This window comes from Dendropsophus ebraccatus, chromosome 7 (genome assembly GCF_027789765.1).
Source record: "Dendropsophus ebraccatus isolate aDenEbr1 chromosome 7, aDenEbr1.pat, whole genome shotgun sequence".
Classification (NCBI taxonomy): domain Eukaryota; kingdom Metazoa; phylum Chordata; class Amphibia; order Anura; family Hylidae; genus Dendropsophus; species Dendropsophus ebraccatus.
The window spans coordinates 40,645,865-40,664,265 of record NC_091460.1 but is presented as its reverse complement, the minus strand read 5'-3'; the positions used below and the strand labels follow the sequence as shown (position 1 = coordinate 40,664,265).

At 46.2% G+C, this 18,401-nt stretch overlaps 2 protein-coding genes across 2 annotated transcripts; one reads left to right on the top strand and one right to left on the bottom strand.

Moving 5' to 3' along the window:
* Positions 1–4,312: 4,312 nt before the first annotated feature.
* On the bottom strand, positions 4,313–6,849 carry CFAP184 (cilia and flagella associated protein 184). Its single transcript, XM_069977386.1, has one exon. It carries the CDS (start codon positions 6,313–6,315, stop codon positions 4,489–4,491), a length of 1,827 nt encoding a protein of 608 aa, XP_069833487.1. The 5' UTR covers positions 6,316–6,849; the 3' UTR covers positions 4,313–4,488.
* On the top strand, positions 6,561–17,319 carry TADA2B (transcriptional adaptor 2B). Its single transcript, XM_069977387.1, has 2 exons — positions 6,561–6,921; positions 11,443–17,319. Exons 1-2 carry the CDS (start codon positions 6,652–6,654, stop codon positions 12,433–12,435), a joined length of 1,263 nt encoding a protein of 420 aa, XP_069833488.1. The 5' UTR covers positions 6,561–6,651; the 3' UTR covers positions 12,436–17,319.
* The last annotated feature ends 1,082 nt before the right edge of the window (positions 17,320–18,401 follow it).

The following is an 18,401-nucleotide window of genomic DNA, read 5'->3' as shown; positions in this document are numbered from 1 at the left end:
GTAACTGTATAAAACGGATAAACTGATGCAAGTACTGTGTGTAATATGTACAGATCGCTGTGTAGAATTGCTAAATTTGGGGGTCGGGGGTGTAATAATCTGTACTTTTTGAAGTGTAAATATGGTTTTAGTAAATAAATTTATGTAAAATGATTCCGACTTTTCTGTTTCCTTATTCCAACTTGAGTAGCTGTGACATTCAGTGAGCATGCAGTTATATCACAGGCCTCTGGATGGCAACACTTAAAGGGGTTATCCCCTGGTGCTGGGAAAAGATGAATCCAGTCCTGGGAAACCTTTCCCAGTTTCCCAGGTCCGGATCCATCTTTTTCAGCACCCGTGGAAGAGCGGCAGGCACCGGAGACTGAAGAGCTGAATCACGAAAGGAACTAAGCGCTTCGCCTTATTCCTACTGTAGATACGCTCATCTCTGGTTATAACTGCAGTGGGGGGGGGGGGGGGGGGGGGGGAAGAAAGCTAAGGGGGTGAGTACACAAACAGACAAATCAGGGAGATGCATGATGGGAATTGTCATTTCCTATCTTGATTATAGATCGGCCTTTAGAAAATAAACTTGTAACTCAGAAATGGCAGCAGCTAGAAAGGCAGGAGACAGCTCACCGCTGTTCATTCTTACATCTGATTCGCGTTGTTATGCTCAGCCAATCGCGGCTAAGCAGCTGATGAACACAGGGAAGGGGGCCCATTCACTTAAATAACACACATTACAAAGTTGTATAACTTTGTAATGTGTGTTGTTTAGTGAATAAATGTTAAACGCTGCACTACCCCTTTAAGTGTTTTTAAATCGTGTTATGTGCTGACCATTAAGAAGTGCTCTCTCTTGCCTATCCTATCTTCTCTCTTTCTCACACACACACACTCAGCCCCACCACTCAGCCCTCCAGCTGTTGCGAAACCACAACTCCCATGATGCCTAGACAGCTAAAGCTTTGGATCTAGCTGTCCAGGCATGATGGGAAATGTAGTTTTGCAACAGCTGGAGGGCCGCAGTTTGGAGACCCATGGATTAGATAGTATCCCTGTAGGAGGGGGTTAGCTCTGTGTGGGAGGAAGTAAGTTCAGTGTAGTCCTAGTTTCTAGCGAGAGGACACACAGATAATGTTCCTGCAGAAGTTAAATGGGTAGTGCAGCATTTTCTTTTTCTGCTTAAAGGAGAAGTCCGGCAATTTTTTTTATTAAGTATTCTGTTGCCCCCTAAAAGTTATACAAATCCCCAATATACACTTATTACAGGAAATGCTTATAAAGTGCTTTTATCCCCTGCTCTTACTACTGCATCAAGGCTTCACTTCCTGAAAAAAATGGTGATGTCACGACCCGACTCCCAGAGCTGTGCGGGCTGTGGCTGCTGGAGAGGATGATGGCAGAGGGATGCCCAGTGTCCCTACAGTGCCCAGTGTCCCTCATTGTTCCTCTGCCATCATCCTCTCCAGCAGCCACAGCCCACACAGCTCTGGGGGTCGGGTCATGACATCACCATTTTATCCAGGAAGTGAAGCCTTGATGCAGTAGTAAGTGCAGGGAAAAAAAAGCACTTTATAAGCATTTCCTGTAATAAGTGTATATTGGGGATTTGTATAACTTTTAGGGGGCAATACAATACCTAAATGAAAAAAATTGCCGGACTTCTCCTTTAATTAACACACATTACAAAGTTATATAACTTTTGTAATGTGTGTTAATAAGCTGTCTGGCCCCTTTCCCCTTTTATTTTTTCCCTTTTCTGTGGGTGGCAGTACAGACATCCCAGGTGGGTCAGTTGCTACTCCAGGTTGCCCTAACAAGAGACCCGCAACAAACCCGGAGGTTACCGACCATTTGGGGATGTGGACCAGCCATATACAAGACAGGTACCAACTAACGTCGTGACAATTAACATCACCGGCCAAGCAACAGTCCACTAGGCTAATAGAAGCTAGCTAGTCCACCACATCCCTATGAGAGAGAAGACGCCGAGGATGAAGGTATGTGTCTTATCTTCATCCTTGGTAGCGTTACGGTGCAGTTAGTTGTTTGCGCCACGCTTGGGTAAGCCTCTTGGGAGCACTGCCCTGCCCTCAAGTATATCAAGTATCCTGCTGGCCAGCTTCATTGATTATCATTAGAAAGGGGCGGATCGGCATAATGGGCAGTGCTACTAATGGTCTTACCAGACCATGGAGCAAACAAGTTAATGCATCGGTACGGCGCAGAGGATGAGGGTAAGAGACATACCTTCCTCTGCATCTCTTTGTCTATGGACTGTATCTAGTACTGCAACTCGGCCACATTCACTGCAATACTAAACATAACCCATGAACGAGCGTTACTTCTGGGAGGAAACAAACCCAGTTTTCTTATCTTGTATGATGAAAAGTTTAACAATTTTCAATGAACTTTTTAAGTTTAGTTTTAGATCTCTGCTCACTGTCACTGAGTAGGACAACCATGAGCAGCACCACTACAGAGGGTGCCATTACTTTATTGCCATCATTGCTTTGAGTACACTCCATTCACTGGCTTCCCTCATGGTGTGTTTACACCAAAAGATTATCTGCTAAAGATTTGAAGCCAAAGCCAGGAATGGACTATAAACAAGAGAACTGGTCATAAAGGAAAGCCTGAGATTTCTCCTATTTTCAAATCAATTTCTGGCTTTGGCTTCAAATCTTTCTGTGTAAATGGACCCTCAGGCGTATAAATTCAGGAGATATAGGTCCAATGAATTTGCTGCACACTTACACCTTCACCCATAGGGTCCCATTATACAACAAAAATAACTATACCACAAGGTCCCCTGATTTTTTTGGCATCGCAAATGAGGCCCAATGAAAAGTTTGCTATGGGGCCCAGCCATTTCTAGTTACGCCCCTGGGCCTAAATATATGCTTAAAGGGTTTATCCTATATATGCAACATAGTAGATAACTAGTTGATCAGTGGGGACCCCCACAATCATGAGGGTGGAGGTACATTGTCCTATTGCTCATGCTCCACCACTCCTTTAACTCTCTATGGGATGTCCTAACATTGGCAGCATTCTGCCGCCCGCTCACAGTGGGGCACCCGTGCCATAGACTCCATTCTTTGGACGGACAATGGAATCCACCTGTGTATATAGTGGAGTCTATGGCACATGCAGAGATGCGCGGGGGCAAGCGTCGGAATCCACGGCAGGTGACCACCCGGATGCCTCAATGTGTACATACCCTAAAAGTGATTTTAAAAAAACAGTCACTTTCTTCCAGCGCCACACCTGGCTTCAGGCTGTGTGTGGTATTATAACTCCTCCACTCTCTTCAATGGAACTAAGTTATAATACAACAAATTAGCTATTTTGGACAAAAGCAGCTATGTTTTTCTGATTCCGGGATAACCCCTTTAAGAAGTCCCATAGACAGTGAATAAAGTGGTGCTTGAGCATGTGCTTAGTTTTTATGGTTGTAGGGGGTCATGGGTTATACCTTTGTGGATCAGCTAGTTTTAGGATAACCCCTTTAAAGGAGACCTGTTACCCCCCGTGCCGGGGTGACAGGCTCCCAACCCCCAGCTAGATCCCCTTATACAGACCTCATCTGGCTGAGTCCCACTCCCGGAGCCGGTCCCGTGATGGAGATATCCCCGTCAGAAGCCGGCGCGCGTTGTCGGGAGAGGTCCGGCGTCCATTCTCGAATGGAGCCATGTGCGCGCTGCAGAGATGAGTCTGGCTCCATTCATTCTCTATGGACGCCGGACCTATCTCCACAGCGCGTGCGCCGGCTTCTGACCAGGATATCTCTGTCCTGGGAGCGGGACTCAGCCAGATGAGGTCAGTATAAGGGGATCTAGCTGGGGGTCGGGAGCCTGTCCCCCTGGCACGGGGGGGTAACAGGTCCTCTTTAACATATACCCTGTGGGAACTCTTCTTGCCATATAAATTAAAGGGGTTATCCGAGATTAGTAGCACAGTTAATCTAATGCAAAAACCGCACCACCACTCTCCACAGGTTGTGTGTGGTATTACAATTCAGCTCCCTTCACTTCAATAGAACTGCATGGCAAAAACACTTAAACTGAGCAAAGGAGTGGTGGAAGAAAATGTTTATGGATAACCCCCTTTAAATATAGAGCAATAGCAGTGTATACTTGAAAAGGACTGCACAAAAACGGAAAGTGTCTGAATGACCAGTGGTCTCCATCTGAATAAGGATATGTGCACACTACAGAACCAGGAGGGATCACCTGCTGCAGATTCCGCAGCTTGGCCCCGCATGCATCTCCAACTGTGCCATGGACTCCATTCTATGGTCAGGCAGATTCCGCCATCCATCCGAAGAATGAACGGGTTGGGTGATCCATCCGGGTTCTATAGTGTGCACATACCCTAAATCCCTGAATAAACATGGTGATACTTCATAGCTACGTGACCCAGAGATGCATATGAATGTATTTTATTACTTCTCCATTAAATAGAGCATACTTCTGCACACTGGTTGCTCAGGAGACTTCAGCTCTCCATAACCAGCTTCACTTCATCAATTTTCTTCATTAACCCTTTACTGGACAGAGTCAGCTCCGCATGACGACGCTTCAGATTTTCCAGGGTCTGTCGGAGTTCCTCGGTGGCATCTACCTTGTCCTCAAAGTCTCTGAGAAGAACCTTGTTGCCCAGCAGGCCACATTTCTGCTTAAGTTTCAGGTTGTCCATCCTCAGACTATCTCTGGCCTGTTTGGTCTTGGTCAGAATGTCCCTTTTGTTGCCCACCACGGCCTCTATTTCCATGAGTCTCTCTTTTTGTTCCTGATTCTCGGCCTGGACATACTGGAGCTTCTCTTTGACATGAGTAAGCACTTGCACGGTGTTGGTGATTTTCTTCCTCAGCTTTAGGAGTTCTTCATTTCTCTCTTCGATCTTCTCATTGTATGTCTGGTTCTCGATTTTCAGCTGCTCGAAGTCGATAAGGTGCAAACCTTCAGCCAGCTCCTCTTTGGATCGGAGGGTCGATTCATAGCGATTGATCTGATTTTTCAGCTTGATGTTCTCCAGACGGACTTGGATTACTTCTTTCTCCTTGCGCTCTTCTCTGGACTGTAATAGCTCTATTTCCTGGGTGAGAGAAGAAGCAGTGTTCCTCCCAGCTCCTGGCTTACTTATGCTATATAAGGCGATCTTCTTCTTCTGTTCTTGGAAGTCCACCCACTCCTTGTCCACCTTACTGACAATGTCCTGACACTGGGCTCGCAGCTCCTCTATCTGCTGCATGTGTAGGGCCGCATCTTCCTTGTACTTCCTTCTCATCTCCTCCACAGAGCTCAGGTTCTTGAGGTAACGTTGCTCCTGATCGGCCACATGCTTTGTTGTCTCCAGACGGCTCTCCTCTCCTTTCTTCTTGCGGAAATACTCATAGAGCTTGTTCTGGAGCTGAGAGTTTTGCTGCTGGATTTTATCGCGCTCCTGGACCAGGACATGGTACTGATGGAGAAGTTCTTCTCGTATCTGCTCATCAATCTCCTCCTGCAGCTCAGGGTCTTGGTTCTGGTCCTCCACTGCCTCCTGGTCTTCTTCCTGCTCTTCTTCAGAAGGCTCAGGTTCTTCCTTTGGTACCAGTGAAGGTTCTTGACCTATCACTTCAGTCATCTCCTGCTCATCTTCTTTTGGTATCACATATTCATCATAATGTGGTTCTGATGGGTCATAACTTGAGACCACTAGTTCTTCCCCATCTTCTACTACTACTGTGCTTGGTTCAACGTTCTCTATGTGCTCGGCACTAAGACCTCTGGCACTGTCTTGACCAATAGACTCTTCAAGGTCTCTGATGCCCTCCTGGCTGGTAGGTTCTCCAGTGCCCTCCTGGTTGGGATTCAGATCTCTAGCACCTTCATGGATGTTATTGGGATCTCTGGGGCCCTCTTGGCTAGTAATGGACTCTCTGGTACCCTCACTGCTTGGCTCTCTGTCACCCTCTTGGCTGGTATTTGGATCTCTCGCACCCTCTTGACTGGTATTCGGTTCTCTGGTGCCCTCTTGACTGGTATTCGGTTCTCTGGTGCCCTCTTGGCTTGTATTCGGTTCTCTGGTGCCCTCCTGACTGGTATTCGGTTCTCTGGTGGCCTCATGGCCAGTGTCCAGCTCTCTTGTGCCCTCATGGCCAGTGTTCAGCTCTTTTGTGCCCTCATGGCCAGTGTCCAGCTCTCTTGTGCCCTCATGGCTAGTGTCCAGCTCTCTGTTGCTCTCCTGACTGGTACCAGTCTCTCTGGTAGTGTCCTGAATGACAGTATCAGCTTCACCTCCCTCTGCCAACAACTCACCACTCTCATTGGCGTCTCCCATGCTGGCAGAGGTCACCCTGATGCTTCTCTCCTGGACAGACAGCTGACTGGATAGCGATGGCTGGGTGAACTCACTTGTGTATTTACCTCTCTGTAGGTTTCCATGGAGACGCGTTATGAAAGGTGAAGCCACGCTACAGCGCTCTCTATATTACTAAACGCTGATTGGCTGGAACTCAGTGACGTCACCAAATCGTATTCCGTCGTCCAATCAATGGAGCGCTTTGAGGCCCCAGCCTATTAGAGGCTAGAGGTTTCCAGGCGCATGCGCCCAGCGGTATGAGCGGCGGTGGGCGGTATCTTAGCGTTTGAGCCCAACAACAGCTCGGCGGCCAAGATGGCGGACCTGGGCAAGAAGTACTGCGTCTACTGCCTGGCCGATGTGACAAGCCTGCGCATCCGCTGCACCGAGTGCCAGGACATCGAACTGTGCACCGAGTGCTTCTCAGCGGGTGCAGAGATCGGTAATCACCGTCGGTGGCATGGATACCAGCTGGTGGACGGCGGGCGCTTTACTCTATGGGGGCCCGAGGCGGAGGGAGGCTGGACGAGCAGGGAAGAGCAGCTGCTGCTTGATGCTATCGAACAGTTCGGGTTTGGAAACTGGGTAAGTTGTGTGTGCAGAGCAGCCTGCAGGGGGCGCAGGTGTCTACGTGCACTACAGCTCCCAGCATGCAGTGCGCCACCAGATTGCTGAACTCTAAGCTTCATAGATCTTTTCAGTTCACTAACTTTTATTTTATTTCTTTAACTCTATAATTCTTTTCAATATTTATAATTTTTTTTTTTAATTTTTAAAATGTAAAAAAGTATAAGATTTTTTTTACTACAAAGACAATTAAGTGTAATGGATAGCTTTATGTATATGGGGGTTTTTCTTATGTGATTTTTTTTTTTTTTTTTTACATTCATTACATTTTAAGGGGAGTTTCACACGTAGCGAATCGCAGTGGATTTCATTCCGCTGGCCGCCCTAACCCGCTGCCGCCCCTAGCATACTTTCACCTGGTCCGCGCTCTGGTTGAATGAAAATTCCACTGCAAGTATGTAACCCCATTCAAACTCACAGTAGCGGGAATCGGCGAAACTTGTAGAGTGAAACCCACTGCGATTTGCTATGTGTGAAGCTACCCTAAAGTGACTGTACTATCAGGCCCAGGCTGAAGCACTGGAGGCACGCTGACCCACCCCCAGTGGGAGGAAACCCCCGCCCCTCTATGATACTGCTCCATTGCTTCCTCCCACTAAGGGTGGGTCAGCCCGCCTCCTGTGCTTCAGCCTGGGCCTGATAGTACAGTCACTTTAAAGGGGTTATCCAGCGCTACAAAAACATGGCCACTTTTCCCCCTCTTGTCTCGAGTTCAGGTGCGGTTTGCTATTAGGTTACAAACCCACTTGCCGGATCTGCAGCGAGTCTCCTTGCTGCAGATCCTGGCCCTATACTTTCAATAGCAGAGAAACTCGCAGCAGGGATGTATATCCCTGCTGCGATTTTGTCTGCAGCCCGCCCCATTAACCCCCCGGCCGCCGGACATTATACATTACCGGGTCCCCGTTCCTGCTTGCTTCGGGGCTCCCGGTGTCTTCACGGCCCGCCCGGCCAATCAGTGCGCTGCGGCGGGGCAGCTCACTGATTGGCCGGGCGGAACGTGCCGGGAGCCGCCGAAGCAAGCAGCAGCGGGGACCTGGTAATGTATATCCTGCAGCCCCGATCGCCTGCAGCCCCCCAGCCCCCGGCCGCACGATCGCCCGCAGCTCCGCAGCCCCCGGCCGCATGATCGCCCGCAGCCCCCAGCCCCCGGCCGCACGATCGCCCCCGGCCGCACGATCGCCTGCAGCCCCCCAGCCCCCGGCCGCACGATCGCCCGCAGCCCCCGGCTGCACGATCGCCCGCTGGGGGCGATCGTGTGGCCGGGGGCTGCGATGCTGGGGGCGATTGTGAGGTCGGGGGCGATCGTGGGGCTGGGGGCGATATACATTACCTGATACCGGCTCCTGCTTGCTTTAGCGGCTCCCGGCACGTTCCACCCGGCCAATCAGTGCGCTGCCCCGCCGCAGCGCACTGATTGGCCGGGTGGGCCGTGAAGACACCGGGAGCCCCGAAGCAAGCAGGAACGGGGACCCGGTAATGTATAATGGGGCGGGCTGCAGACAAAATCTGAGTTTCTCTGCTATTGAAAGTATAGGGCCAGGATCTGCAGCAAGTCTCGCTGCAAAAACGCAGCAAGGAGACTCGCTGCAGATCCGGCAAGTGGGTTTGTAACTTTAAGCTACATTTACTTCAATGGAACTGAGTTTCAAAACCCCACCCAATCTGGAGACAACAGTAGGGGGAAAGTGGCCATGTTTTTGTAGCGCTGGATAACCCCTTTAAAGTGACTGTACCACCAGGCCCAGGCTGAAGCACTGGAGGCGGGCTGACCCACCCTTAGTGGGAGGAAACTCCAGCCCCTCCATGACGTGACTTTATTAGAATCAATGGAACCCTATCATAGAGGGGCTGGGGTTTCCTCCCACTAAGGGTGGGTCGGCCCCCCTCCAGTGCTTCAGCCTGGGCCAGGTGGTACAGTCACTTTAAAGTGAATGCACCATCAATAGACTGGTGCTGCGTCCTTTTTTTTTAACTGTGGCCCAGTTCCGGTCACCGGCCTTGCCTGAAGCACTGGAGGCCGACCCGGCCGACCTCAGTGGGAGGAAACCCCCTCCCATTTGTGATGCGGCTCCATTGATTTTAAAGTGATTGTACCACCAGGCCCAGGCTGAAGCAGTCTGTGTAATTTCTATAGGAGATCTCTATATAGCATCCATAGGACATCTCAGAACGATCTTTGTAGGAGGTATCAAGGTAGTTTGTGTACTTTCCATAAGAGACCTCAGGAAGGTCTGTGTACCTACTAAAATGGACTGTGAGGTCTGTGTACCTTGTATAGAAGATTCTGGAGCTGTCTATGTAGCTTCCATATGAGGTCTTGGGATGGTCCATGCACCTTCTATAGGAGACCTCCATATGCTCTATATGGCTTACATAGGTGACCTACGACAGGCGTTGTACTTTCTATAGGAGACCTCAGGGTGGTCTGTGAGCCCCCGGGGGCTGGCCTTGTGCCCCATCTCTGTGAGCCCTCAGGGGCTGACCCTTGTGCCCCATCTCTGTGAGCCCTCAGGGGCTGACCCTTGTGCCCCATCTCTGTGAGCCCTCAGGGGCTGACCCTTGTGCCCCATCTCTGTGAGCCCTCAGGGGCTGACCCTTGTGCCCCATCTCTGTGAGTTGTACTACTGGCCATATTAATCGGTGCCCCAGGGGAGACTGAATGCCCATATGAACTGCCCAGAGGTTTCAGTCTGCTCCTTATTTCACAGATGCTGGAGCTAGTGTGAAGTTATGGAGGAACCACCACCAATACAGCTGCTCAGCCTCCTGTATGAAATGGGAACTCCCGATTAGATACACTGAGGGAGTGAATGAAACTTCTATATGTATCATTATATAATAATACGATTCACAAGGGAGCCTTATATGCTCAGGCTTCCCAAGCAGGAAAGTGTGAATCCTCCTGTTAGTATTGAGTAGAGACTTTGGGTACAGGTATATGGATCCATCATGACTGTATGGCCAGGTGCATCTGTCTAGAGAGATGGGATTCTCGCTCTTTCAGCGTGGGCCTGGATATTTCTCCTGCTTGGGATCATGGGCACGGCTGTAGTACTATAGCACTATCACATCTGAAGTGAAATCATTGTGGCTTTGTAGTAATAACCAGTCTGGACTGTGGGTTGGGTACATTAAGCAGAGCAGACAGGTGGCACCATATCAGTGGGCTGCAGTAATTCCATTATGGCACAAAGACTTTAGTTCTATTGTTCTTGAATAGACTAATCTAATGAATGGAGGTCTTGTGAATGGAAGAGGCCAGACACAGATAAGTGGCATGTCCTTCCTCAAGGAGGTCACCAGCTGGACCAAGAATTGCTCTTATTATTGACTTAATTGGAGAATGCCCTCCTGTATGTGACCATTAGGAAGGTGGTTGGGTGCATTGGTCATGCTGTTGGCTCCATTTTACTGGGGTCTGCTATAGGACGAGTCTATCAAAGAAAGAAACGAGATGCAAATGTTATCTTTATAAGCACAAGATAAAAGATTCTCTCTATCTTTCTAAAATCTTCCAGGCTACATAGAGAATGTTTAGCAGGCAGAGACCAGAGATAATGTATTGTTTTTCCATACGTTATTGTGACTAGTGTTCATTTGATCAAAACTATTGTGGATGAGAGTGATTTTTTTTAGTGGTGGGAGTATGACCCTATGGGCCCCAACTGATACTGACCCTAGGGTCTTCTCTATTCCCTTTCACTTAATGTGTATAGGAGATTTGGAAATGTGCAAGTGTTTACATTTATTTGGCCTATGTAATACCATAAACCCATGGTCTGGAAGTCTGCTCAACAAGTTAAAGGGGTGCTGTACTTGGCCATCTCTGATGGCTCCATAAAGAATGAGTGGAGCTGCGGGTAACATGCCAACATGTGGATAGGGGACAAGTAACTATACATTGGGAAACCCTTTTATTATTCTTGGCCTGTTCTTAAGAAAGGCCATCAACATCAGAAAAGTGGGGATCTGACCCCTGGAACAACTATGATCAGCTTATAAATGAGGCCGCAGGTCTGTACATTTGGTAGCAAATATATCTGGTATTACAGCTAGTAATAAATCTAAAAATATATAAAGTATACCCAAGGGCTGGGTCAGAACGATAGCAGGAGCAGAGGAAATAGACCCTTCACCAGTGCAAACCCATGGTACAGATGTATTGGTGTATCGTACCAATACAATAATAATAATAAATAATAATCATACATGACATCTGGGTTCCGAAACGCACTTCTGTGATCCTACCTACAATACCAACAAGTTACCAACAAGAATACCTATTGATCCATTTGTTCAGCTGGCAAATTGTCCATTTCTTCTCCTCCTATTACCATTACTGCTAGAAAGGAATAAGAGGCATCATGGACATTCTGGTTGTGTTGCCATTCCTGATCTTCTTGGGCATCAGTCTTATGACTTATGTTTGGTGTTGATTACTCCTTTTCTAATGTATTTTTTTTTGTCTTTGCCCAGGAGGACATGGCTGCCCATGTGGGTGCATCTCGGACTCCTCAGGAGGTGATGGAACACTACGTCAGCATGTACATTCATGGAAACCTTGGCAAAGCATGCATACCAGACAATATTCCCAACAGAGTCACTGACCACACTTGTCCCACGGGTGGTCCCCTGTCCCCCAGCCTGACTACTCCATTACCTCCCTTAGACATCACTGTGCCGGAGCAGCAGCAGCTGGGATACATGCCTCTCCGTGATGACTATGAGATCGAATATGATCAGGATGCTGAAACGCTTATCAGTGGCCTATCTGTCAATTACGATGATGATGACGTTGAAGTAGAACTTAAAGAGGCTTGTGTGGACATGTACGTCCGGAAACTGAAAGAGCGGCAAAGGAGGAAGAACATAGCTCGGGACTATAACTTGGTACCTGCATTTTTAGGAAAAGACAAGAAGGATAAAGAGAAGCCGGCCAAAAGGAAAATCTCTAAAGAGGAGAAAGAGCTGAGGTTAAAACTGAGGCCCCTCTATCAGTTTATGTCCAGTAAAGAAATCGAGGACTTCTTTGAGAATATGCACAAAGAACGAATGTTGAGGGCAAAGCTTCGAGAACTACAGAGGTACCGGCGAAACGGCATCACCAAGATGGAAGAATCAGCAGAGTATGAAGCTGCCCGTCACAAGCGGGAAAAACGGAAGGAGAATAAAAACACCGCCGGCTCCAAAAGAGGAAGAGAAGACGGGAAAGAGGGCGAATTTGCTGCCATTGAAAACCTCCCAGGCTTTGAGATGTTATCTGACAGGGAGAAGGTTCTGTGCAGTTCCCTAAACTTGTCCCCCACTCGATACTTGACTGTGAAAACCATTATCATTAAGGACCACCTCCAGAAAAGGCAGGGAATCCCATCAAAGAGCCGTCTCCCCAGTTACTTAGATAAAGTCCTAAAGAAAAGGATTTTAAACTTCCTGACAGAGAGCGGCTGGATATCCCGAGATGCTTCGTGATTTTTTTTTTTTTGTATAAAAAAATATCTATAATATATATATAAAAAAAAAAGACTTGTACAGATCAGAGACTGGATTTTACTATACTTGTATATATTTTTTAAATACACATTTGTTTTAATTTGTATGGTGATCTATAGAGATGAGCGAATTTACAGTAATAACAAAGCGAAGCTCTTCATCATCTCTGCAACCTGCTCATCAGCTGCTTCCATTTAACACACTGCCGCTCCGTGACGCTGCTCCCCGGGTGCTTGGAAAAGCTGCATCCTCATTCTCAGATTACCAGGACTGGACCCAGCTTTCCCAGCACCCGGGGAGGAGTGGCAGTGAGTTAAAATGCAGCTGGCTGATGAGCGGATTGCAGGTCAATGAAGTGTTTTTGCTTTTGTTATTACTGTTAATTTGCTCATCTCCAGTGATCAAATTTTCACATGGTGCATTAGAATGAAAGCCACCGTTCTTTTCCCAGTACTAAAGAGGTGCTACCTAATTGCTAAAACTGCAGAGCTGACCCTGATAGTGCATTTAAGGGGATGACATGCCATAGATATAGAAAAGTTCAGTTGTATTTATTGTGGGGAATGTGTTATGGTTACACTTTGCAGTATAGATACTCACCAGAGCCAGGCAACTATTGTCTTGATGACACTCAAGCACTCCACATGGTGGAACTACTCACCCTTGAGTTTTCTGCATTGCAATTGTCGAGTGCTGTATCAACACCATGCCATAGCCATGCACATGGATTTATTAGAGTGCAATTTATTGGTCATGGCTGGGGATTGTTTAGAGGTCATCTTTACTTTTAATATATTTCTCAAACTCCACTTTCTAAGACATTCACTGTAACTACTTAAGATCAGCTAAACCTTAAAGTGTTGGTACATTTGCTTTAACTTTTGGCATGACACTATCAGTACGGTTGCTTTAAAGGGAACCTGTCACCCCTCGTGCTGGGGTGTAGCCTTTGGGCAGCCTTCACCCTGGCACGGGGAGTGACAGGTCTCCTTTAAGTTTTGCACAGGGATAGAACGACGCTTGGAAGACGGTGCGCAGGTCTTTTTTTAAACTGCGGCCCGGTTCCTATGTACGGCGCCGTACTATTCCCGGGCATTGGACTGGTCTGAAGTGTTCGGGGTAGGCCTGCCTGCCCCCAGTGGGAGGAAACACCCCCACCCCCGGCTCCAGTGCTTTAGCCACAGCCGGTGACCGGAAATAGAATGGCGCTGTACATGGGAAGCGGGCCGTAGCTTAAAAAAAAAAGGATCATGGCACCAGCTTCCCAGCGCCCGCACCATTTTATTTGTCATCAAAAGCTATAGCCAGTAGAGATGAGTGCAACTGGAGCATGCATGAGTCTGATCGCCCCGCATTTGAATACCAGTGGCTGAAGAAGTTGGATGCAGCCCTAGGGAGTCCTGGAAAAGTTGGATACATATGGCTTCATACATGTTTTCACGGATTCCCTAGGTCTGAAAGCTTTGTGGGTCAGTACATAATGGTGTGGATACTGGCAATAACTGCTTCTGATAGAGTTCAGTGATATCTTTTATTTTTTTTTTCCACTTGCCCAATGGTAGTTTACCCCCATCTAAAAAATTGGATGGAAAAGAGTCAACACAACTGGCACAATATTTCCTGTTGTAAGAACACTTAGAAATACAGGCTATGTTCTGCATAATACATGTGCCTTCTCATCCATGAAACATGAGTCAGGCAATAAAATCTAAGTGTTATTCTTTCCTCTAGAAGCCCCTAATACATAAGGTCTATTTACCCGAAATCATTATGTTTGGACAACTACTTTTTCTATGGGGGATGCACCGATTTAGTTTTGTGACTTGGGGTGGGTTTTGGTAATGTAGACCAGTGCATGGAAGATAATGTTGGATGAAAATATTTCGAATGCGAATACGTCCTAAACGGTTACCGTATATATTATATTGCTTTTGTATATTTTCTTTTCCTATCAAACACTGTTGAAATATTACGGATGCAGAATTGCTCGGTAAATATATGAATTCTATATGTATGTATACAGTTTGCTTATATTTATTTAAAATATTTTGGTTACTTTGTAATTATATGTACATATTTTTTTATTTTAATTTTTTATTCATTACACCATTTTCATATTTCACACCAAAATGCCTAGGAAGGGGGTAAAAGAAAACTATAAAGGGAAATCTGTTGATTCTGTGCTATGCAATGTGTCGTTAATTGGATGGATGTCCATTGCCTGCTATAGACCATCCATAACCTTTTAATATATGTATGAAATGATCGGAATTATTATTGGAAAATAAATGGTAGCGTGTTAGTCCAGGTATTGTGGGTTCAGGACGGTGGATTTTATGTGTAGATGATGGTTAGATCTGTGCAACTGAGGACTGCAGGGATCCTGCATTGAAAGATCTAACCCGCCAACATGCTCCTAGGTCCATTGAGCTTTATAAATTGATGGTTTATCTGGAATATGAATTTTGCAGCCTCTTTATTTAGATGGTCTACATTTCAATGGTCCCATCTCTGGAGCTGATGTCACCAGAATAACACTAACTGGGTTCAACTAGGGTGCGACGCCTACTGAATAGTTTCCCCTTGAACTCTCAATGTTCCAACCTGGCCCATAGCTAGGACAGAGGTGTCGGAAAGGAAGCCCTACAGCTGTTTAAATGAATGTATGAATTCCACCAAAAAACTACAACCAGGATTTCATAGAATATTTGTGGACTGTTCGATGAACTATCTACAGCACTGTTCCCCAACCTTTGCCTCTCCAGCTCTTTTGGAACTACAGCTTACCTTGTTGGGACATGATGGGTGTTGCAGTTTTGCAACAGGTGGAGAGCCACCGTTTTCTACCGTAGGTTATGAAAGTTGGTCAAGATGTACTTGGGGTCTGTACACATTTTCACGGCCAAAGGCTGTCAGGGTAAAATGTGGGTTTTAGCTTTATAACAGCTGGAGAGCCACACGTTGGCGGCTGGAATTCGGCCTTATGGGTCTTTTAGGTTGACCTAACATCTACACTGATCTTGGAAAGTTGGTCATATGGTCCGGTGCGTCTTTTCCACTGGATTGAATTTTGTGAGGCATCTTTGCTATGTAACTTTTGACAGTAGAGTTGCATTTAGTTGGCTATTTAGTGCAGGGTGCCAATTCACAATAATTTGAGATTTCCCAGCATTTGACTCCTAGTGGTTGGCAAAGATGGGCTGTAGCCATCTTCTCCAGCCACCAGGAGTCAAATGGCAAGTGTTGGCTGTTTTGCGATACCACACTTTACTGTAGTGTCACTCATCTCTAATCTTTACGCTCGCAGGCCTCACAGTGATCACTTCTGGTTCCTTTTGGTTGGTCCAGGTTTCCTTCTTCCCTCGTACTTGTGTGGCTTACATCATGGTGTAAATAGTTTGGTGTATTTTGTAAGATAAGGGCTGCGTTTCAGTATTTTTATAGTAGAGTTCACAGAGCAGCTGGAAACATAAAATGCCAATACAAGATGCAACGCTGTGTCCTTTATACTTTTATTACTCTTGTAAAAAATAAACATAAAAAATATTGGGGTTTGTTCATGTTCATTGTTGTAAATGGATATGTGATCTTGGTATTTCGGAGGAAAGAGGTCAACAGATCATTGTAGATACTACAACTATTTCTACCATTGCATGCCCCTTTTGAGTTTTGGCCTTCTCCTTCCATTGTGCTTCCCACTAAAATCCCTCCTGTCAGGGACTCCACATTAGATATGTAGCTGTCCTTGTGTTTTCTTTTTTTTTTTTTTTTTACACTAGTCTACTAGTTTGTTTTTTGGGGACTGTGAATTTTTCCTATTGTGGCATGTCTAGATTTTCTACGATTTTGTGTACATTGGAATGTAAGCCATTTGGGTTTGTGTTCTTGAGTAGAGCTGTGCCTGGTAAACATGCGGCATTGTAGAAGGCCCCTTATCCCAAGTGTGGACTGTATCACATAGTCACAGGGTAGGCGATAAGTATGTCCAGAACCACCATTATTGTGATTGGAATCATTCAGGTTTATATAATCCTGAGTCTGTAATAGAATATGAAGGGGTCCTAATATGGCCAAGTTTTAGAAGGGTGTTCCCCAACCTGTGGCTCTCCTCTATGGGAGTTGTAGTTTTGCAGCTGCCGGAGAGCCAAGGTTTGGAGAACACTGCTTGAAAGCTTAAGAAGCAATTCCGTTAATACTATGGACAAATATTGGATCTGAAAATATTAAAGGGGTTATTCAGGATTAAAAACACACATTGCAAAAATATCAGCACCCCTGTCCTCAGGTTGTGTGTGGTTTTTACAATTCAGATCCGTTCACTTCAATAGAACTAAGCAGCAGTTTGGGTACTTTCTTTGTCAGTCATGGTTTTTGTAAGCCTGGGTGTAACCTCTTTAATGTTTGATCCAGCCATCTTGGTTCACCATAGCTATAAGCCTTGTTGCAGCACGTTGGTCTGGCATGCTGCAGTACTGAGGTAGATTATTTCCGAAATTCTTACACGCCGTTTACCCTTTACTATGAAAAGAACAAGCCAAGAAGTCAACCCTCCCATAGATCAGCTCCTATGGCACGCTCTTGCTGTCTTTAGTGTGTGTGGGGCACACTTTTTGTTGTGCTGGTTTTGTATCACTTTGTACATTCTGATGTTTGCACAATCATTTCTAAACTGGTTTTGATATTGACACGTTTATGGAGGGGACGGTAAACCTTTCCATGTGCGGAGGCCTCGTTCATATCGGCTGCGGCTCAGAGGTCCAGTGATGTTTGGTGAAGCGTCCTCTTTGACACGTGGTCCTTATTTATTGTTTTTCAGCTGATGTGAATCCACTGTCTATACACAGTACGTTATTTCCATTTTGTATGATGTATTAAATGTTTCTGTGAAACTGACTTGGTGTCATTGTGTTTCTTTTCTCCTATCTTATAAGTAGAGACCTTCGATGTGCTCACTCTGGATTCAACCTCCTCCCCTGGCCTTATTATACAGGCCCATGATTGGCCAAAACAGACAGATATTGCCCCGTGTAATAGGCTCAGGAATCAATTGATGAATGAGCGAAAGCTTGTTCATTGGCTGATAGTTTTAGGGTATGTCCCCACTGAGTAATATAGGCACCTGCCCGCCACAGGATAGCCCCAGGAGTGCACCTCTACAGAACATACCCCAGTGACGTTGAGAAAGATCCTGGATAGGGTCGAAACATCCACAGTCGCTATAAACCAAAAATTATCTCTCTAAAGAAAGTATTGTTATTTTCCTGGCCTTACCTTTATTCACGCTGTAAATAAACTTATGAACACTTTTTGCATATGAAAAACAAGTGCTTCGGATTCTTTTTACTCAATAGCCCAATAGACATCAATGTGCACTAACTCGGATCCGTAAGTTACGGAACGTGTGCATAAGGCCTAAGAAGAAACTTGTATTGAGTTTATATAGTGAGGAGTGAATCTACAGTAGGAACGAAGCAAATCGCTTTGTTCCTATCTGTATTTTACTCATCAGTCTGCTCTGCTTCCTCGCACTCCTCCCTGGGTGCTGGAAAAAAGATGGACCAAATCCTAAGAAACTGGGAGAAGGACTGGATCCATCTTTTCCCAGCACATGGGGAGGAATGATAGGAAGCAGAGCAGACTTCAAAGCCCCTGCAGAATGCCAGTAGGAACTAAGCGATTCACTTCGTTCCCACTGTAAATTTGCTTATCACATTTATACCTTGTATACAGTCATGTTCAATTCCTTTTCTAATTAAAAAAAAAATGTAACATACAAATCATCAGCTGCACATCTACCTGTGTTCTGGAAGATGACCTGTCACCTAGTGAATTAAGCAAAGGTCAACATGAACCATCTAGCAATTGATTCTTTTATCTGGGGCCTCACTTTCCTTTTCCTCTCCATCCGGCTCAGACCACCAGGATGATTTCTTACAGCTACAATT

What these genes read in the sequence shown, in the direction of transcription:
- CFAP184 (XM_069977386.1), bottom strand. Translation starts at nt 6,315, where the DNA reads ATGGGAGACGCCAATGAGAGTGGTGAGTTGTTGGCAGAGGGAGGTGAA.
- TADA2B (XM_069977387.1), top strand. Translation starts at nt 6,652, where the DNA reads ATGGCGGACCTGGGCAAGAAGTACTGCGTCTACTGCCTGGCCGATGTG. An exon ending in AGTTCGGGTTTGGAAACTGG is followed by an intron (nt 6,922 to 11,442) that starts GTAAGTTGTGTG and finishes GTCTTTGCCCAG; the next exon opens with GAGGACATGGCTGCCCATGT.